Consider the following 23,288-nt stretch of genomic DNA (forward strand, 5'->3'; position numbering starts at 1 on the left):
TAGCATGCAAAAACAACCCAAACAGTACTTTTCTTTGGGCATAAAAAATGCACCAGAAGACAGCACTTTTCTATTATGTATAAATGTTATTTTTTAACAAGAGAAATGTATTTAATTACTGGCACTTTCAAGCAGCTCCAGGCTTTCTTTTCTAAATCACACTAAATGTTTTTTTTTGTTATATTTGTTCACCTTAAATATTGTATATACTGGAAGTCTTACTGCAGTTTCTTTTAAGAGAGATCAACAAAATAAGAGACAGCAGTCAGGCAGGGAAACAAAATGTTACCATCAAGGGACAGATTGTTTATGCGCCATTTGATTTGAAAACAGTAGTGCCAGCGGCTCCCTCCTCCCATACCATCAATGGCAGCCCTGGATGCTGGAAGGCATTTCCCTCCCATATTACCCATGAGGGCCGCTCTATGACTGCCTCAGACAACAGAGAGGATGCAGAAAGATACAGGGAAAAGGGGAGATGGGGAGATAGTGGCTGGAGTGACAGGAGGCAGGTAGTATTGTTTACTGTCGTACAACTATCTGTAAAGTTTCTCAATTGTAAACAGACATCCCAAGCAACTCAAAGTTGATGTTTTCATGCTGATACACATTTCTGTCTTTTATGGTACACTTGCTGGGGGATCTAAAGTAAAAGCAAAAGTTTGGGGGAGTAAAGAAAGGGAGCGCAGTGATTCAAACTTGAATTTCTTTTAGTTAGTTAGTCACATAAAAACAATCTAGTTGTACAGAAGGATGGAAAAAGATTTTGTTAGTAAAAGAAAGGCGTAAATGTCAGGACATATTTTCACAATATTTGTTGTCATGTCTGGTTGTTGTCATAAGCTGTGAACGTAACTTACTTAACTGGCCTCTGGCCTTAAAACATGTTTGCTTTGTAAAGCTCAAATTAATTCGTTATTCAGCAAGAATGTCTCGAGACATTTGGCTAGCACCATTCTGTGTTTGTCTGTGTGGGGTTTCTGCAGGTACTACAACTTCCTCCAACAGTCCAAAGACCTGCATGTTAGACTAACCGGTGAATGTAAATTGGCCCTAGGTGTGGATGTCTGTCTCTCTGTGTGAACCCTATGATGGGCTGACAACTGGTCCAGGATACCTCTCCCTCAAAGTCATGAGTTTCATGAGTGCTATAAGCTGATGATTGATAAATAATGTCATACTGAGAGAGAAATGAGGGCTTACCACACAGTGATGTAGTCGTAGATTGGCTCGGTATTGATAACGGAGAAATTTATGTAGATGCCGTACCCAGGGGGTACTCTGACGGTCCACATGCAGTCCTGGAAGTGTGGATACTCGGCTGGGTGTCCAGGAGAGTAAATTGTGCCATTCATGGATGTTATATTCCCGCCACACAGAGCTAGAGGAGGGAAGAGAGAAAGCAATGTCGGACAAAAATAGAAAGCCAGTCATACCTCAAGTGATAAAAGCTTTTATGGTTGTATTGCCACTAACAGTTGATAAAATAAACCATAACGGCGTGTTATTGGGTTATCACCCAGATACTGGGGGGGAGAATGCACCTGTTAGACACAAATGCAAGGAATGGTTACTGGCTGTTGTGAAGTAATGATGATGACTGATTTTGACAGCAAAACTCCCTCTATCAAACCCCCTTAGATGCTTAAATCTGACTTTGAACTAGGAGTCAAAGCCAAAGCATTACCCACAGGATAAAAAAAAGAAGTGCTGTAAACCTGACAGGAGCAATACAGCATGTAAGAACCAAAACAACATTTTAAGGCAAATATAAAACTATCGTGTGGTCTTATAAAGTCTGCTGTTGCATCGTTTAACTGATGAAAGATTGTTTAGCGTACCTGAGTGACATCTAAGGCGACTCCTTTAGAATTACATAAAAGACCAGCATGTTCGGATTTGCATTAAAGACTTGAAGATGCTCCATGTATCATTATAATCGCTAAGCATCAGTTTATAGTTCAGTAAAATAGTGTTGAATAGCTGGTGAGTCTCATGCTTTGATGTGCTAGAGTAAAAGACAGCACAACAAGCAGACTGTATTCTATTATAAAATGAACTATTTAAAATAACAAAGACATTTTTTTGTAATGGAAAGGAATCTTCACCTTTACTTTAGTTAGGTGCACAAATATTTAAATATTTTCCTACTGATTTTGAAACCAGAAACATGAAAGAGCATTTTGAGATGAATAAACAGAATATGTTGATTCACCAAATATAAGAAATTCATAGGAAACATTTAGACACTGAATAGATCGAGTGCCAATTTTTTTCTGCATATGAATGACACTTGGTGCAAGGACACTGCTGAGAGGGGACCTAAGGCACTCACCTTCACAGCGGGGGATGGGGTGGTTCCAGTTTCTGCTGATTCCATGCAGACATGTGAGCGACTGTTCTCCAAGAAGAGTGTAACCTGGCAGGCACTCAAAGGAAATGGTCATCCCCACGCTGTAGTCCTGTCCGATCACTATGCCGTTACGAAACGGCCGTGGGTCTGGGCACCTCTGTAGCTCATATGCTGGGGGGGAAAGTAAAACCCATCCAAGACAAAAAGGATCATAAAACACAGAATTCAACACTGGGGTAAAAATAATAATCTTCAAGGACATGTGGTATGCAATGTTTCAGAAAATGCAAAAGGTTTTCTTTAATCCTACAACCTCAGTGGAAGAAACTGCCGTGTATACCTAATTACAAAACTTTCTCCCTTGTCTGTACCTAATGGGCTTTTACGTGTCCTGTTAGAGAGCGCTTCAATCTTCTTTCACGGCACTTGCAAAACCCAATTTCAAAGTGACCATAGGAAGCTTATTTAAAATCTCATAATTTTAACTTTGATTAAAAATTGATTAAAAACAATGATTAAATGCATATAACGAGCAAAGCCCTACAAACTGCCACCTGCTAAGAAAATGTTTATATCCTTTAGCCTCTAAATTTCATCTTATATGTAAATGTTGCATCCATCACATCAAATCTGTTTTCTTTAACTTAGGTACTACTGATTTTGACAGGCAACACTGTTACATCCCTGTTGTAACACATGGATTTTAGTAATGCACAGCAGCAGGTTGGAAAATGTCTTGAAATTAGCCTTGATGAGCTGCATAAGAGTGACTATTTATCGTTCTGCTGGCTCACAGCAAAAACTGGAAAATTACGTGAATGAGAATAGTTGAATCTGGTTGTAATAAAACACATACATACATGTGAGGACATAGAGCAGGAGAGAAACAAACAGATAATAAATTTAGCCATATTATTTGCATGTTGTGTGAACACTAGGCATCTAAGGATTTTGTTTTTGTTTGAACAGGCTTTCTACTGAGAATTTGTATTTAATCATTATTTATTTATTTTAAACCTTTCGTCTGTTTTAATGTGTCTTATTGTATTTTTCTGTTGCCTATTATGGCACTTAATGCTCTTATTTACTTTAATCTTTTTGTGTACCTCGCTTTGACTGTCTGTGTATCCTAATATTACTTACTTCATTGTTGTGGGGACAGAGTCACCAAATTTTGCCAGGGTGTTATAGTGATGTAAATAAGTCACAAAGGAAAAGCGTGGGCTGTTCAACAGGGGTAGTCTTTACTTTTGAAGAGAATACCTCACCTTCTTATGCTTTGCAAACCTATTATATGAGCAAAATATCTAACAGACTACAGTACAGGGAAAGACCTAAAATCATGATATGGACACTTGGTTATCATTTGTTATGACTATTTTTGATGCTGTACTTTACATGGTTAAAAAACAACAACAAAACAAACAAACAAAAAAAACTTATCTCATATTAGGCCTTTATGCAGCCCCTCAGTTCACTGTCTATCTGAGATGTGCCATTTTAGCTCCTGTCTCTTTAAGGTACTCTCCCTAAATGTTCCCTGTTTTTTTCTGATTGGCTAACCTCCAGGGGCATTCTGAGAGACAGCACCCAGTGCTCGTGAGGTGTACCTACTGTGCTTTGGAGACATGCTGTACCTTTAGCAAATTCTCAATAACTGTGATAAAAGAAAAAAAATTGAAAAGCTAGAAAACATTCAGAGGCCTAAACTTTTAAAAGATACTTTCACATACAGCTCATACTTGCATGACATTATAATATGTACATATATCGTGCATGTGTAGACACACAGAACAGAAAATAAGGACAACAATGCACGTCCTCTTAGGCTACACTGTTTTTCTCTCTCACCCTGGTAGACAATTTGGAAGCCGGGCTTGTTCTGGGAGTAGTCGCTATGGAAGAACAGAGTAGTCTCATGGGTAGTGCTGAAGAGAGGATTGGGCAGCGTGGGGCCACTGAACCGATCAATCACTGTTCCTGTCTCAAGGCTCCCACTGCGGATCTCCAAATAGTCATGAACAGGCTCTGTGGAGAAGTTCAGAAACTGGAGATGGATCCCTAAAGAAGAGGAAAGAGAAGGTTAATGGAAGAGGTAAACCCAAGAGCACATGAATGAAGTAAACGAGAGCAAAGAGTGGCTATTCCTGTCAAATATTGTATTACACTTTTATACACACTAGTACTTATACATGCTTGAAATTAGCAGTTTGTTGAGTTACACAGGAGAAGAGAGAGGAGAGGTTACAGACCGAAGCCAATAGGGAGTTGAACTCTCCAGCTGCAGTCCAGGCTGCTTTGGTAATTCCCTGGAAAGCCTGGGCTGAGGATGACGCCGCTGAAGTCTGTCATGGAGCCGCCACACTGAGCTGAGGGAGACCAACCAAGGAGAAAGAACATGTCACTTCTCCATGGAGCAGCTCAGTGGGAAAACAAAGAAAAACAATGACTAGAGGGCTGGATATTCAGGGAGGGCAAAGAGCACTGTCTTTGTGTGAGTGAAAGTTTCAGCACACGCATAAATGTTACGTATGTTGTGCATGTGTATCCTACACATTCTTAATATACATGTATAGTCTATATATATATATATATATGTATAGTCTATATATATATATATATGTATATATATGTGTATATATATATATATATATATATATATATATATATATATACATATATATATATACATATATATATATATATATATATATATATATATATGTATATATACATATATATATATATATATATGTATATATACATACATATACATATATATATATACATACATACACATATACATACACATATATATATACATACACATATATATATACATACACATATATATACATATATATATATATATATACACACATATATATATATATATATATATATATGTTTTTGTGCAGAGCAGAGAAGGGTCTTTGTCTGTTGGATTATGTCTTTGACTTGTGCTTGTCCATCTCTTCTTGGAAAAAAAAACAAGCAGACCAAGGCACCCTCCTTGCTCAGTGGTGCTTTAAATCAAAATAAATGAGAGAGTCACTATTCAATAGTCTAACTCAGTTTTGCTCAGTGGTGAAGGTGATTACTTCAACCTCCCACCTGCAACACCCCACCCTCTCTTGTTTGACTGAGTGCATTAGAGAACACTTAGCTTGCTGTGAAGGTTATACCCCTCTCTTGTGACACACAACCTAGTCTTACATGAACACCCAGGTGGTGTAATCTTATAATCTTAAAACTAAATCATTCCTGCTTTTCCCATCACAACCCCAACAGGCGCATTTGTGTGGCAAATGGTGGAGAACGCAAGTGATATTGCTGCTATTTCTTTGGGGACTATCAACCAAGACCAAAATGAGGCACAAACTATCTTGGGAGGTAATTGTGTTCCTGGTAGTGGGGAGGGGGGATGGGCTTGACCTGCTTGTGTATGAAATAAAAGAGAAGACGAGAGGCACTTAAAAGGGTGTTATACGTTTGGTGCAGGGGCATCCAAAGCCTTTGATGTGGGTTTATCAGCAAACAAAATGAATACAGATCCTGGGGTGTTCAGGGAAGCGTATGTACTGTAAACGAGAGAAGACTTAAGCTAACGAGTGAACGCACACATCCGAGAACATGCCTATCGACAGCAAAGCCAGGATTTATGTCTGCAGTGAACGATGAAAACCACAGGAACAGAGTATTTACACAAAGAGCTCTTTGAGTAACCGTGCAGTTTTGTCTGTGTGTGCAAGAGTGCATTTATCACATTGCATATGTTTACGTATATGTATATAACTGAGAGGAGCAGGGTGCAAGCGAACAGCGAGGCGTCAAAGAGAATGTGGAGTTCTTCGTTGGTAATCTCTGGAAACTATCACTGTGACAATCAACTTGAGAGGAAGTGTCGGGGGAGACAAGGGAGTCTCATCAGGAGTATCAGAAATCAAACAGCACACTCAGATGGTGCAAAGCCTTATTGATTTTCAACCGAAGGGGAAAGCAGAAAATTCATAATCCCTAACCCCCTCAAGGCATCTATTCCCAGCCATCACACCTCCCAACCCCCCGATCGTACAATAAAATTCTCCTAATACAATAAAATGCCCTCTTTGAGGCTGCTGAGCTATCGGGTCATTGTATATGAGAAAAATATTAGTATGAGAGAAATATAAATAAGGAGAAGATAGAAGAAAGATAAACGAGTCAATGAGAAAAATTGAACGGCAAAAATGGGAAAGAAAAAGATCTAGTTTGAGTTTGGTGCTACAAATATGGGTTTGTTGTCAACAATATCACCTCATTGAAATGCTGTCACTAGAGCTGTCAGACTGTATGCGATAATACATTACCTAAGCACAGAGGTACGGGGTAATTCCATCTTCTGACAGGACCAGGCATGCAGGTAATATATGCATTACCCTGTTCAAGAAAACAAACAAAAACTGTTTACTGTCAATTCCCTTTCAACTCAAAAGACTTTCAACTGAAAAGACTCATCCATACTGTTGCTTTTGTTACTACACTGTGAAGTTAAAAATGAAAAGGAACATGATGAGATCAAACCAGCAGGTGACCCCAGTATATTTTATCTCTGTCCTATGGATCTTTGGATTTAGTGAAAATCCCCTTCTTGTGTGTAAATATCAAGAGTAGGGCAGGATGTTCTCGCTGCTAGGTATACAATGGGAGTAAGCACCCCGAGATAAGAACAGAAAAAAAAAAATCTGCAAACATAATTGTGTTGAATACAAAAAAGGGAATCTAAATGTGATGGTTAATATTCAGAGCATTAATGTTGTTTTAAACATAGAAACTGGAATTTGCCTGCATGTTTGTAAAATGCATGCATGCAGGGTGATTCTCCAAAAACCTGTACACTAACATCACGCCTGAAAAAACATAGCTATACTGCGCACTCACACACTAAACTAAACTCAAAAGACTCATCCATACTGTTGCTTTTGTTACTACACGCGCCTCAAGTCTATTTCTGGTGTTCAGACACTCAGCCTGAAGATGTGTGTAAGAAGTTGCTGGTTAGTCCAGAGAGGATATGAAAAGAAGAGAATGCCCGAGCTGGGAAGAAAAATCGGTGTGGGATTAGCGAGGCGACTGTTAACACAATCCATCGCCTGTGGCCTTGGAAGGTTCTACAGCTCAAAACGCCACAGCCACTGAATCTACTCAGGCAGGATTGGAAGAAGTTAAAGCTGCTTTGTAACGAACACACTAGGACTCACACTTACACAAACATGCAAGCAGGGAGGCAATGTACGCACACATACACGCGCACCACTACAAATAAACTTGCAAACACACTTGCCTATTCACATACTTCTTTCCTGTACTCTTCCGCTCACACACACACACACACACACACACACACACACACACACACACACACACACACACACACACACACACACACACACACACACACACACACACTCATCAAAAGGACTTGATTCCTCTGTTTTAAAACATTCATCCTTTAGAGGATCCCCATGAAAATGTCACTCATTTAGCCAGGTCAATATTTTTCACTAAGAGAGCTGCAGATCTGCACTTCATTTTTCCACCTACCTGTAGTGAAAAGCCTTGATCACATTGAAAGGAAACCATGTCACCCACAGTGTAACGATCTCCAACTTTTCGGCCATTACTGGGAGGCAGCGGCTCTGGACACGAATCCAAACCTATTGCTTAGGACAGAGTCACAACACACAAGTGTGGACAGCAATCATTCTTCTGCATATCAAAGAAACTCCTCCATATATATTTGGAGTAAATATTTACATTTAATCAACCAGTACCTATAGAGGGAAGGAATAATTTAATTAAAACCAACCTTTTTGACATAATTATAAAATTCCTCATTTTAATGTGCTTGTAATCGCATATTAATTGAGCAAGCCCCCCCCCCAACCACCACCACCACCACGCCGACTCTTTGTCTCTCTTTCCCTTCATCATAACGTTTAGAAAGTGGGGCAAGCTATGAAGCTATTCTGCTCGTGGCTGTAATCGCAAAATCCTTCTGACTGTGATCTGAAGCAATCACTGTGAAATTACAAAGCAATCCCTGAAGTATTACTTGACAGACGCATTGAGCCCATTGGAAAGAAATGATTACAGTGCCACTTGCCAGGTAGTGAAAGGCTTGAAAGGCTAGATATTGTGTTTTAATGGCTTAAAAGCAATGGTGATGCCAGCTATATGGACTATATTAATGTAGGACATTTTAAGGAAATTTGAGCCTGCTCAAAGCCTGCTTTTTACAAATAAAAGAAAGAAAAAAAGACAAGAAATATAGTCAGGTTGCAATTTCATTTATCTAAGAAGTGACTAAAATATATTGACAGGCAGAGGAGAAAACATTTTACATCATTACTTTGAGGCATAAAATGCTGTTATTCAATGAAAGGCAGCACTGGAGACATCCTCATCTTAAACATTTTTCAAATCGCACCAGTCGTCTGTCAAACATTGTTTTTCGATGCATCAAACAACACGAAAATAGGACGACGAAAAACAGGAGACAGTTACCTTCATAATAACCCAAATACAAATCTAGATGGTTTTATTAGGTTTCCTTCGTAATCTATAATTTGTAAGCAGGCCGCAGGGAGCGGAATAGTGTAGACAAATACAGCATCCCCAACAATGTTGCAGGCAAACACAAGCATTTCACAAGCACTCGCATTCAAGCCCACTCAAAGAGTTAACTTGTCCAAACAAGTCAGTGGGTGGATGAACACAAACATGGTAGGGGAAGTGCCCACAAAAGATTCAGAACAATTTAAAGGCGACTAGCAGGAGTGGTCACTCCACTCAACATCTACTGAAAGTTAGAGAGGATATTTGAGTGGGAGGAGACGGTAACCCAAGAGACGCAGAGCAGGAAGCAACGTGAAAGCAGCTGGAGATAGAACAATTCAACAAGAGACGAGCTACTGTACAGGGTGAGTGGGTGGATGCTTTGAAGCTGTGAAGTTCTGTCATATGTGGGTATAAATAAGAGCAATACTTTGACAAATTCTTTGACTTAGAAATGTTTAATTAATTTCAAGGAGATTTGATGACACAATTCACAAGAGCGGAGCAGTTGCTGCTAAAAAATTAGGCTGCCAGAAGGTAATTTTGAGATTAAAGCACAATGCAGCTCTAAAATTGTCATGTGTACTCGTGATAAGGAATAATCGGCCTGTCTCTTGCAGTTTTTTGTGAAATTTGCACTGTTCACTTCAAACAATGAAAATATTAAAAGGTTGTCAAACCCTGTAATAATAGAAAATGCCCAGGTTCAGGAAAAATGACCCTGAAAAATCAGAGAACAGTTCCCAAAGCCAGAGGTGGAGCACCAGATCTTAGGTCAGGTTAAACATGTGTGTCTGCCAACATTATGGTCCAGGTTCCTGCCACCTTGTGATGTTTTCCGCTCAAGCCGTCAGGAATCACATTTTGGATCGGCCACCTGTTTCTGCGTGTGCACCCATGTCTTGAAGCAGTGCTATCCTTATCAAACACAAGACCCTACCGAATGCATCCAGGCAAAGCAATTTCAATCACGTGTGTCATCAGTTACTAACCAGTGGTGCACACTAGCCGAGAGTTTCTGCTCTTGTGCATTTACATAAATTCGATCAGTTCAATATTTATTTTTTAAAAATTAAACTCGACCTGCAAAACAACACAACTGTTTAGTATTCCAAACAGTAGGAGGAGGTTCGAGACAAAAAAAAAGAAAATAAAAAATGCAAGGACAATAAAAGCTACCTGAAAGATGAGGCAGGAAAACATGCAGGTCAGACAATATAGAAGAGCCTACTGTGGAGAAAAAAGTTTCTTTGCAAAGGTATATATGCAAATGCAACGACTCATTTTTACGAGGCAATATACTGCGGATACACACTGCTCACAGCTCAGGCGACTCCAAGTTTAAGATGCGGAGGAGATAAAGTGTGGCAGGTGGTGGTTTCCACCTGTGGGTGGAGGAGCAGTAAAACAACTTAAGGTAGATCGTCTCAGTTTTTCTTTTTTTTAAACAGACATTAACAAAGTGTGAGGCACAATATCAATTACGACACTGTGACATTTTTATGTCGTTCATCAGATTTCCATCCCTAATCCTGCCACTAATTTTTAAATATGACGACTTTTATCAATATAATAAACCAGCCACTGTAATTGCTTTGCACAATTAACTTAATCAAGACATTAAAGTATCAAAATGACACAGTGCATGAATGTATTTAGTATTAACACACTATGTGCAGAGGAAGTGAGTGCGTTAAATGAACAATCAACAGATCTCTTGAGATTATACATGCGTCACAATGACACCTGTTATGCAACAAGATATAGTTACCTGTTTATTGTGAGCAAAAATATGTAAGACTGTGTTCTTGCAATATTTTCTTACAGAGTTACAGCACCAGTCAAAAGTTTGGACAGACTCAAATTTTTGAATTGTACTCTATACGATGTTGGGTTAGATTAAATAAGACACATTAAAACTAGTACACAGCTGTGCTGCATGCCAGGACTGACTGATAAAAAAATCTAAAGCCAAGTCTATATGTGAATAGATGTGATCTGTGTATGCACAGATGATGCTATTAATACAAGTGACTTTGAACCAGAATGCAAATAGTAGGCTTATAGTTTAGTAGCAAATGCTAACAGATGTGCATTTTACATACACTAGTGGTGTCACTTTTTCTAGGTCATCATACAGCATAGTACTGAAAAATAGTGTAGTAAGAAAATGTGAATGAGTAGTAACCTGGTCATTTCTGCTCTTAATCTTTAACAATGCTGCAGGGCTTAGCCGTGATAGATGTAATTCATAAGGAAAAATGTGGAAGTACTTATCGGGGAGATTACAGGTAGTAACCATAGACTTGACACTGCTATATTTTCTTGGTGTGACTGAAGAAAGTCTGGAAAGATCTTAAGACCATGTCAAAGAAAGAGTGCTTTTCTGAGCTGTCAAACAATTGATTCAGTGTGGTGTCACAGTTATTCCACGTAGCAGTGACAATAAGCCAAACTTTGGTAGACTTGATTTGGGATGCAAGCTGCTATACAGCATGTGCGAACACTGCAATTATGTTTTCAGCTATAGCATTCTGTTTGCCTTAGGAGAGCTGCTTAAACGTTTTTCTTTTAAGATGTTGTACTGGCGGGTGGTATAAAGAATTTCTATGACTGGTCTCAGTGGACTGCAACAATCACCCAAAGGAAACATTTTAAAACAGATGGTTAGTTGGCTGGGTGTGTGCCAATCGCTGTTGCTGTTTTCTACCCCCTCCACTGAGCTTTCAGAGCATTAATTGGGAACCAGAAACTCAAGTGCGTGAAATATAAATTACTATTTCAAGCCAACCAGTGTAGATGCATCTAACTACAGGTCAGAAGAGGATTAATGTAATAGCTAATGTGACCAAATAAATTAGACTCTGAAATCTGCTATATGTAGGATAAAATATCAGAAAGTGAAAAAACTGCAATACTTCACGAGTGGCTCCATAGGGAAGCTACATGGATTAATCGCACATCCCATTTTTTTTCTTTTTTTTTTTTTTGCAGATAGGAAAAGTAGCAGGAAAAGTAACAAATAGCAAGAGAAGAAAGCAGAGAGGAGATAAACTGGAGCGTTGTTTGCACAAAGAATCAGGGAGTATACTTTACAAGGGCAGCAGTGGCAAAGTGTAAGACAGACACAGAGCAAAGAGCTGATTGTGATTCTCAGCGGTAGGTAGAGGTAGTGGGGGTGGTGTGACATGGCGTGGAAGTGCAGAAAGGAAAGAGCGCACTGAGAGACATGAGTACAGAGTGGCTCCAAACAAGAAGAACGAAGCACCTACTGTGAGATACATGACTGTGAAGTCGTTCTCAACAGTGGCATGACGCTCACAGACTGACACAACTGACAGCAAGGACACACACGGTGACAGCAGTGATTTTTCTTGTTTTCCAACAAATTTGCAGAAAGTGACAGTTTGAACTGAGCTCACTCAAAAAAAAGTGTGACTCTTTAGCTGTTATGTATGTGTAAAAAAAATTCAAGGCTGGATGTATTAAAGCGTTGGCCGTCATTTCTGTTTTTGACATTTCCATATCGTCCTATTTTAATCACAGCATTAGGAAGTCTTCCCGGTCTTTCCACACTGCCACAAATGTGCATCACAGACAATGAGTGGGTCTGCCCACAGTCTCGTATCAGCCAATGAGTGGTTAGTAAAAAACCAGCAGGAAGACAAACGTGAAGAGCAAACAAGAGAATACACGCCAGCTTAAAATTTAACTAAGAGAAAAGGACATTAGAAGAGACAAAGAACGGTGCCTGCAGTGTAAGTGAATTAAAGAAAAGCTGCATGGATCAAGGACAGAGCTTTTTCTTTGAGATGTGCAATTTTTAAATGGGAGTAAATCAGGCACTCCATTGGGGCACGCTACACTCCTTCAATTCTGATGCACAGTAAATGTTTAGCATGCTCTTTAGCAAATATGCCTGGAAGTGAACAGTCCACTGAGAGATAAGGAAACTTAGTCCTTAAATGAATGAAAAAAAAAGGATGTGGGTCCAGTAAGTTGAAGCTATGGGGGGAATTTAAAAAAGAAGCCACTCGGGAATACCAAACTACCATACCAGAAAAGCGGATACAAAGCCTGAAAATTAGAAAAGATAATGAGGAAGAAAAAGCTTTGCCCACTCACTTACTCTCCATTTCACACCATTTTTTATAGTGTGCCATCCACACCAGCTGTCCCTCTTATTCCTTATACCCTTGTGCAGCAGCTGGAAGTCAGTGGCAGATGGACGCAGAAAGACAACAGACAAAGTGACAGGCAGGCAGACGAGCCGTCTCTCCTCATACCTGTGTACTCCAAGTGGAAGCCGGCGGCAGATACACTGATGTCAGACTGGAAGGTCAGGTACAGGTTGTTGGATGTGCTGTTCAGCAGTTGGGGAATTGTTGTACCTGAATCATAAAATATACAAAAGAGCCTGTGTACTTCACTTTCTGGATTTAAGCCTACCAAAAGCATGTGAACGTGTGCAAAGTATTTAACTCTGCACTGCTTTCTGTTACACAGTTTAAGAAAATCATGCTCAGTACATCTCCTCTAGCTCTTTAGTCACAGAAGTCAGATGCATAAAATCACATCGAGGAAGAGGAATGGTCTACAATTCAAATTCACTGCAAAATAATCTGTATGTGCAGCTACGCTGAGCTCAGGGAACATTTTCTCTGTTCCCCGTGTCTTTGGGAATTTGCGGTGAGACTTTAGCTTGTGATTATAATCATCTTTATTAATTTAGCCAAACCTAAACATGATTGCTAGCCATTTAAAACGCCTGACCCTTTTCACACTGCAGTTAGTTCTGCACTCTGGGGCTGTTTCACTTTTCAGAGAGTGTCTTTTTCCTAAAGGAGATCTCCGTATCAAGGCTGAAGTCATTATGTTAAACCAGCCGCTCGTATTCCAGAATTGAGCATCTGAAGTGACGTGATGACCTGTTTCTTATAGGTTACTGAGTGACAAACACACCGTTTCTAATAATGTAAACCCGAAGGCAACACTACGAATGTAAAATGAAACAGGGGTTACATTATAAAGCTCTCAACTGCAAAGGCCAGGACACTGTGACAGAGCAAGCGGTTCTTTTTTTCTCCTTTTTTATCGTTTTTTTGACAGCATTCTCAAAGGTCATCAGCTCGATCACCGCATCTGTCTCTTGCTGGGATCTTGTGACACCTGATTGAAAATCAAGTGGGAGCTGACAACTAAAATTTAGATGTATAACATTTACCTGAGTAGCTACCAAGTCTTGGGGCATTACCATCAACGCCATCAAAAAAATCCAGCGAATCCCAGTTGTGTTCTGTGGCAAAGGTCACGACCTGAATCTGAAAGGGAAACATAACGTAATACAAAAAGTTTAATAAGTATGAAACCTTAACAAATTTCCAAAGGAAAAAAAAGGAAAAAAGCACGAGTTGGGAAATGGCTAACTTGTATGTATCAGTAATAAATCCACCCCTCAAAAAAAAATCTCTTAATCTTTCATCAAACATGACTCTGCTAAGATCTGCATCTGTCTTCTCACCTGGATGCCGGCTCCCTCAGGAACAGAGATTTTCCAGGCACAGTTCAAATAGTTGGCATATGGATCTGGATATCCGGGAGAGAGGATAGTACCCTTGCGTTCAGTTAAGACTCCACCACAGGGAACTAGAAAAAAGGAAAGCATATGCAAAAACTGAGTTCAGGCTAACTGAAGTCACGTATGCACCTAAAAATCAAAAGTGGACCAATATGGGTCACAGCAGCAAAAATATCCAGCTCTCACACTTTTAAAACTCCTAACTGATCATTAATAGATGGATGTTAAATGAGCAAATGGAAAAATCCCTTCAGCTGATGAAATTCTATTGATACAAAGGAAAGATGAGGCACCCGTAGCATAGTGAGCCATGATAATGTAAATCTACTCTATTTTATGCCATTCTTATACACACGACATGCTAATCATCAAACTCAGTGGACCGCAGCATGGAGCCATAGACTTATCTCATGCGATACACAGAAGTAAACAGTTTAACCCTGATGTGTAATTTAATCTCTCACAGGCCATACAAAACAAATCTTTCAATTGTGAATGCTATTCTGAGCATGCCCTGTTGCTGCCAATGCCTCCAGTCATTTATTTATCAACCCTCTGAGCTCTCAGATGAATTGACGCTCTGAGTATGATGTGCTGAAATTGTCAAGGAGTGCGATAAAGCTTATTATAACTCAAACAACAACCACCACCAAATCGTGACGATATGTCCAAGTACCGTTTCGAGACGAGTGCCAGTGGCCCCAGTATTCAACCGGGACTATTCTATGCAGTAATTCTGGCTTACAATGAGAAGCAGTCCCTTTCTATTGAAATAAAGTTCTGCTGACTAATACAGAAACCTGCAATAACCTGTAGGATATTGTGCTGTTGTGATAAAGTGTTATGACACCTTATCATCAGAGAGAAGTGTAAAGTGGTTTATATTTTATCCCTGTATCCCTCTATGTTTTCTCTCCTGGGAACGATTGTTCTGCTGTCACCAGTAGCAAAGTATGAGTCAACTTAAGTCACGGCATATATTTCAACATTACTGTCGATACCTTGTCTAAAAATTAAGCAGTGTATTCAAACCAGCTGACTAAAGATATGAAGAAAATGGTAAGTAAAAAGAATCACAGACCTTCTGTTTTGTTTAATACAACCAACAAAGTAATTTCTTTATCAGTCCTCTGATGTTGAAGGTTACCAACCATTTGTGTGTTTCTCTGCAGCATGGGACCATAAACATAGCTGTCAGTCTAAGAGGACATTCAGCAGAGTAGTTCAAAGTGTTCTCACAAAGAAGAGACTGATACTTTTTGTCAAGGACAAGGGTTTACCCCCATGCAGGTCAATGATAATCACTATTTTTGATATCCATCAGCTGATGGCAGATACAATGAAAGTGACAAGAGGAGACATGGAAAACAAGGGGAAAAAAACAATAGTCTCCCTTTGCAATAAACACTAAAGTGGCTGATGGAGAAAGAGAAAAAAAATATCACTTTAGCTATCAAGAAAGTACAGTCACAAGTTCAAAGTTATCAGCATTTTACAGGTGATATCTACCATCTGAAAGACACTTGGAGAACGGTGCCAAAGTGACTGCTTTGTTGCTTTTTATACTGAGTGACACATTAGAGACAATGAATTCTGTACTGCATCTCTCAGCAGTCACAGAGCGGAGTCATCACACTTACTGTATATACTCGCTACCACAGGTATAGCTTCTTCTGCTAAAGCACATCATGTGCAGACTACTTGGTATGGAAATCAGTCATCTCCTATACATGCACGAAAGTAGGATACGAGTTTGTGCAATTGTTTTGTCTAAAAATGAAAAAAATAAAGGTCAATGCCCATAACATCCATAGCAACACCGTGAGAATGTCATATCCTGTTGGCACCACTCAAAAGCTCCTTGAAGGTTTGAAGAGCTGTGCGATAACTAAGCAGAGATTGTTTCATGCTGCCTATACTGCACAGAAAATAATTTCTTCTCAACATCTTTGTTATTACCAACCCTTCAGTGATGAGCCAAACACCTGAGAGAAATTGAAACCAGTTTATGAACAAAGTACAGTCAGCTTTGCTGTGTTCCGGTGGGTTGTTTTTCTTCTTCTTCGTTATTCATCAAGAAGAAGAGCATCGCCTTGAGAACAAGCCTAATTTCACAACTCATTTCGGTCCTGTGAGAAAATGCAACTGGTCAAGCGAGATTGGAAAATATGACTGCAATAAAGGACTGAAAGCTTTAGACTTAGCGTAGGTAGACAAAGGTTGGGACCATATATTATATTACACTATAAAACTGCACAGTTTGATATGCAGGAAAGTGACAGGAGCTTATAATTGGAAATGTTTTAATCACGTAATGTCTGTGACATAATAGCTTAACATATTCTTAAATGGTTCTTGCACTTTTACAAATTACACATTCATTTCATTAAATGTTGCATACATTTCACAGTTGAAACAACCTTTTGTCAAGTTTCAGAATTCTCTATTTTTCATCCATCTTGATGTGACACGTTAATGCTGCATACAATAGTCACACTGAGTGATATCTCTGCATGCTAAATATATTAGTCAAGCTGCAAAGCTGCTAATCCATATAATTTGTTATGGTCCTGGGTCGGTCCTGGGGCTTTTACCCAGTGATTTTGTTTTTTTTGGGGGGCTTTTTAGTTTTCCTTATGTAAATCTTTGATTCTTGGTTTTCTTTGGGTTTATATTCATGTATCTTTTTTTTCCTTGCTGTCTTCTTGCTCCCTAGTTCTATATATTATTCTCTTGTGTTCTGCCTTTTTGTGCCAAGTCCCAGTGTTTGGCTACTTCCTGTTTTATTTTGGTAACACATGGCTACTGTGGTTGGTATTTATATACTTGCCCTGTCTGGTTTTCTGAGATTAGTTTCAGCTGTGTTCCCCTCCCGTTTCCTCTTTCTTCATTACTTTGTGCTTTCATTGTCCCTGTCTCCCCTGGCCCTTTGTCAAATCGTCCTACCAGCCGTCCTGTCCCTATTGTTTTCCCCTGTGCTTTCCTGTGCCTTGTGGATTTTGTTTACCATTTCTGGACTGCCTGTTACTTGTTCTTTTCATGGAATAAATGCTCAATTTGACAGTCAACCTTCATCTACCACACTACTATCCTCAGTCTTTCACCACACCTCCCATAGCTAAATCTGATAGAAAGGACTGGAGAAAATATTTGTTCTCCGATTCTCACAGAATCCACTGTTTAAAAACAAACTCTGCACGACACTGTTTACTTGTTGACACCTTCGAAAAAGCCAACAGTGAATTCCATAGCGTGGGCATACCGAGCATGAATCATGGCAATCTGTGAGCTTATGCAATATGAGGATTTTCTACAGTCAGAAGTGATTAAGTATGTGTTTGAGACTAAGCTGCAATTCTGTCACTCGTGCAGGAAACAAGCCAGTGGACAAATATGCTCATCTGTTTAACTTCATTATCATTTCTACTTCAACCTGTAATAGGCAGTCGGTCATTTGCACAATCTAATGGGGACATAGGAGTCTACACACAGCTGAAAAAGATCTGACATAAGGGTTAGGGTTAGCATCTTTTTTGAAGCTCTGTCTACTGCTGCAAGTTAAACTTGCAGCGCGATAAACAAAAACATCTATTTATTCAAGTCAACTACTCAACATAAAAATTCAACAAAGTCTGCCCCAACATTATGCATCCATTCAGGCGGGGCTAATTAAATCACAACAGGACGTTGTAGAGACTCACCAGCAAAACCCTCATTCAGCAGCTTTGTACGTGTAAAATCAAAAGAAATACAACAGCCGCACGATGAGCGAGGTCAATCACATCTGGACGAGGAAATTAAAATATATCATCTGAAACATGGACACCTTTTTAGAGAGCGGTGTCTGATGCCGTCATATCACATAAAGAGGGCTTGAGTAATTGAGCATGGTGCGGGTTTTTTTTTAGGCTTCCATGAAACTATATCCATTATTCTGGACGAGTACACTGCCGCTGGGGGAGATGCTGCAGCCAGATTCAATCTCCAGATAAAAATCACTATGTTTAAAATGGAACTGCGCGTGCCACTGCTATTCCCTTACCACTTGGCACTGGACTTGGATGAACCCTGGCTGGAAATCTCTCGCACTTACCGGCTGGTACTATTTACTGGCTGGCACAAGGCCTGACTTCAATAGATTTTACCTCATTTCATCTTTAGTCCTTGATCTCCCCAAGACAGATATGTGGGTGTCTTTGTGAGACTGACTGCATGTCCTTTTGCACGCTTTCAGGTATGGGTAGCAGTGTTTGCTGACAGCATACCTAAATCATCCTGTACACAAATATGGACTATGCATATTCATGCAGGTATATTTACATGTAAAATGGTTTTGTGCATGCTAGCCAAACATCCATGTAGGGAGAAATGTCTGTCCCTTCAGCAGATGGTTCGCATCCACCTTACATAGGCCGCCAAGAGCTGTTGTAATAATAGGGCTGTTGGATCATGGCTAGTTAATTATATTTTCTGGTTTTCAAAAATGTATGAATTTCTCTGTCCCTGTTTGTCACTGGTTTTGAACTTTAAATCTTTTATATGAAACAAGAGTTGCTGTCTTTTAAAACAACCTTATAAACTAGATATTATTGTTACGCTACAACACTACAACTCAACACTAGCTCTTCACAGAAGGTGCAGCGACAGTGGGTCCTCTCCACATTGACACAGACTCTTTAAGTCATTCGTAACTGTGTGTGTGTAAGTTTGGTAGCGAGTAGTAGAAGGCTATAGAGTGGGTTTACTAGAGCTTTTTTCATTGTGACCTTTCCCTGTTGCAATTTAAGAAAACATGAGCTGTCAGAGAGAACCAAAGTGGTACAACTGTGGGTCGGTCAGCTAAACAGTGACTAGAAATTCTTTATAAGGTGTAGAAAATGAGGGTGAGCCGCAGATTCAGGCGACTATTCACCGCAGATCTGTCACTGCAAATTACCACTTTCACATTGTCACATCATTTTGATACTGCAATTTGAAACATATAACATATTAGGGCTGCCACTAGGGATGGGTATCGAAACCCGGTTCTTGTTGAGAATTTTTGCAAACGTTTCCCTTATCGATTCCAGTCGCCCCGAATGACGTCACCACGTTGCGGAGTGTCATTTACCATAGCAGGAAACACGGCATCTAAGCGGCTCAAACGCTCAAAAGTTTGGTTATACTTTACGAGAATGGATGACAACAGGGCAACTTGCAATACTTGCAAAGTAGATATTTCATTTAAGGGAGGAAACACTACGAACATGCAAAAGCATTTGCTCACAAAACACACGATAACCTTAAATGAATGTCGTGTTTTTAATTCCGCACCGGAGTCGTGAATCTCAACCCAGCAGCAGCGGTAACGTTTGTACGTCCTCTCCCGTTAATGCGGCAGGTAAATAATCAACTAACAGTGCATATTATGTTAGCACGATCTGCCTTATTACAAAACCTGCCATTACTGTGCATTTAGGTGACCATGATGAGAGAGACAGACAGAGTCTGGCTGGCGCTCGCCGGCAGTTGTCGCTGCAGTCTGCCGGTAGCGTCTCCTTTCAGGCCAGGATAGACGAATGTCACCGAGCAGTGACTAAGTTTGTGGTAAAAGGCTTGAACCCATTTGCCACAGCAGATGCCCCCGATTTTCGGTAAGTGAATGTGTTTAATTGTAGGCAGGGACATTACTGGATATTCTTGTGTAATTGCTACAGAATAATTTATGTTAAACTTTGTTATTGCTACAGACGAATATTTCTTTTATTATTTTACATTTACAATTTTTTTTCCCGGGGACCCTGTGACACCCCATTGAAGAGCCGTAGGCTGGATCTCTTAAAGATCCCTTAAGATCTCGCTGTTGGGTTTTTAAGGCCATGCTACTCCTAAATTTCTATCTTGTTCAAAGAGAAGATGTAAAACAAAGTTCTAAGCTATTCGACCTTAGTGTTCTCCTTTTTAAAAAAAAAAAGAATCGATAAAGAATCGAATCGTTAAACAGAATCGAAAATGGAATCGGAATCGTGAAAATCTTATCAATACCCATCCCTAGCTGCCACAAACGATTATTTTGACAGTATAACTTTAATCTCAGCCAAACCAATTTACTCAGGAACAAATAAAATGGTAAAAAAAAAACCCAAACAATAACATTTTTAAGTTATCTAACGGCAGCTGGGATCCTTGTACATGCAGTGCTGCCATCTTCTGTTTCAGTCTGTTATTACACTCTTAAATCCTGCTACTTATTCCTGCGGCTTTTGTGATCTTACAAAGCTTCAAACGACGCGTCGACTATTAAATCAGTCGTCGACGATTTTGATAGTCGACGTAATCGTGACTGGTCGACTAATCGTGGCAGCCCTATAACATATCCATTATAATGGCATTAACCTTGCAAAGCACTATATTTATATCAAGAGTACATTAATAATGATTCTTGTCAAAAGCTACAACGTATTATATTGTACACATGCCTGGTCCCATCATATGTATTATAGATAGCATTACAATTTTGGCATCGCGGGACAGAATGATGGTGTTTGAATATTCTGTCCAGATTTATTTGCATATGGAGTGCTAATGTGTTAAAAAATACCTTTTATAGCAGAGCTGTTATACTGAACTACATTATACTGAGGGCATATAGAGATTAAAGTTCTTGAAAGATCTGTTGTTGTTGGATGTATTTACTTTACACTGATATTTATTTTTTCCACTTATCTGGAAAAACACAGGAACCTAAAACCCTTGGGTGAAGCTTGTTCTGTTTGCTGTTGCTTCTCTCTGCTGGTCTAATCTACCAGAGCCTGAGATTAGCTGCTTTGCAATGGGTGATGGACATTAGGAAAACTAATGACAGGAAAAAACCCCAACAAAAAAAACAGACACCAACTGCTTTTATGCACCTGAGCCACTTTTTGGATTGGTGTTTGTGCGTTTGTGTGTGTTTGCATGCATGCAGGACATGTGGCAAGGATTGGAGGATGATGACGCTTACCAACACATGTGGGCACAGTGCCGTTCCACTGGGCCAGGGCATTGGGCACAGCCTCGCACCTGATGGCATTGGAGCCGTGCAGCGTGTAGCCTGGACTGCATTCAAACAGTACTGCCATACCGATGCCAAAGTCATTCCCTATCCGCTTCCCAAAGCGGGGCTCAGGGACTGAGCTACACTGAGTGGCGCTTGTCCGAGGGACAGCTAAGGATAAAGGGGGAGGAAGCGAGCATTAGAGGAAGAAAGACAAAGAGCGTTGGGTGGGTTTGTTAGGCAGAAATACAACAGGGAAAAGGAGACAAGGAAAGACAAAGGAGGTAGAATGCAACAGTAAAGCCCTTGTGAATCTCCTCGCGCGTCATTAGTCACTCTCATCTGCTTTGCCAGGATAGGCTATTTTGACTCCACATCATTTTGCTTTGTTCAGACATGCCCAGCCGCATCCAGTGGCACTCTGCTGAACAGCCCTCTGTTTGGTGAGCGCTGGGCTAAAGTACCTTCACCTTCCCCCGAAAGCAAACAAATGCAGTCAATGTAGCAAATAATTCATCGGATGAAACTCTGGAACTATAGCAGAAAATGTAACGTTACCTTGGTAAACAAAATGAAATCCTTTGGCTGTTTCTGTTCCATTTGTGGCAAACTTTAGCATGATCTTGTTTCCTGAACTCAAAGGTAGGGTCTCACCTACACAACAAAGCAAAAAGAAAAACATAATCAAGACATTATCGGTGTGATTTAAATTGAAATCAAAAGGATGTTCTTAAGTGGTACGGCACAACACAAAGGATTCAGTGCTTTTCTTTGTTTCAACATTTTTGACAGTCTAACCAGGTAGAATGTGACAACAATTTACAACAGCTGGTTTGCTTTTGTTATTTTAATTGGGATCTCAGGAGTTTATTCAATTACAATCATAATGTAATTATATAACATCAATATGAGAATATATGAAGGGAAACAATCTTTATCCCCAGCAGCTTGAAGTGGCTCAGATAACAGACATTCAATTTGTTTAGGAAAACTAGTAATTTGATTAGAATTGAGTCGCATGTGATGTACTGCCCGCAATTCTAAATGCTGCACTCGACCTTTCAAGGCCCTAGCCATACTTATGAGCGAAGAGAAACTAGGCTTCAAAGTCAGAGTGTTATGCTATTACCTGAGTGTGATCCATATATGGAAGAGAGAAGGGCTGAATCTGTTGAAGAACCATCATAGATCTCGACCACATCGCTGGTCAAAGTCTGGAATACCACAAACTGACCAAAGAGAACTGCAGGGAAAGAAGCAGCAGAGGACAGAGAACAGAAGACAACATGAAGGTGAATTTGTGCCAATAAAGGTTTAGATCTGTCAACATTCAGCTGATTTACTAGTTTGTACAGTCCCAAAGAGTGTGGCTGCTGCTTTGGCAATACTGCCGCTTGCTTGTAGTGAATAACATGCACATGTCTCTGCCCTGACAGACAAGTAAAACAACCAAGCTGCATTCAGTATCAGCATTTGTACGACATCTATCGCTGGCCAGTTCAATCTTATTCTGCTGATTTACACAACCCTTCAGCGAGGCTGATTTATCAAGCTATTATTTACCGATATCAGCCACACACAGACACACAAACGCGCGCGCACACACAGATTCCAGATGGGATTTCTGTGTTTTTTTTAGCCCTCACAATTCCAATTAATATAAGTTTTATGTTAAGAACAGTATAACACTACGAGGGCACTTCAGGACTTTATAAGCTGCAGTAAAACATGTGACTTTTGGTGCA

General features: G+C 39.8%; 1 protein-coding gene across 10 annotated transcripts in view; it reads right to left on the bottom strand.

Moving 5' to 3' along the window:
- Positions 1-23,288, bottom strand: part of LOC146658663 (CUB and sushi domain-containing protein 3-like) — a 257,048-nt gene that overhangs the window by 72,529 nt on the left and 161,231 nt on the right. For 9 of the 10 annotated variants that reach the window (XR_014913740.1, XM_085422379.1, XM_085422378.1 and 6 more), the window contains 12 exons: positions 22,673-22,786; positions 22,102-22,197; positions 21,511-21,714; positions 14,472-14,596; positions 14,175-14,271; positions 13,237-13,341; positions 7,937-8,055; positions 6,703-6,772; positions 4,606-4,722; positions 4,205-4,414; positions 2,336-2,524; positions 1,204-1,381 (listed from right to left, as the gene is read on the bottom strand). Coding sequence is in view for 9 of the 10 variants with exons in the window: in XM_085422379.1 (XP_085278505.1) it covers positions 1,204-1,381; positions 2,336-2,524; positions 4,205-4,414; positions 4,606-4,722; positions 6,703-6,772; positions 7,937-8,055; positions 13,237-13,341; positions 14,175-14,271; positions 14,472-14,596; positions 21,511-21,714; positions 22,102-22,197; positions 22,673-22,786 (1,624 nt within the window). In the remaining variant the exon portion in view is untranslated. The remainder of the gene's footprint in view (positions 1-1,203; positions 1,382-2,335; positions 2,525-4,204; positions 4,415-4,605; positions 4,723-6,702; positions 6,773-7,936; positions 8,056-13,236; positions 13,342-14,174; positions 14,272-14,471; positions 14,597-21,510; positions 21,715-22,101; positions 22,198-22,672; positions 22,787-23,288) is intronic. The other variant, XM_085422376.1, reaches the window with a different exon arrangement.

Source organism: Rhamphochromis longiceps, linkage group LG11, assembly GCF_057381845.1.
Source record: "Rhamphochromis longiceps isolate RC_006_pf linkage group LG11, R_longiceps_female_GT1.1, whole genome shotgun sequence".
Lineage (NCBI taxonomy): Eukaryota > Metazoa > Chordata > Actinopteri > Cichliformes > Cichlidae > Rhamphochromis > Rhamphochromis longiceps.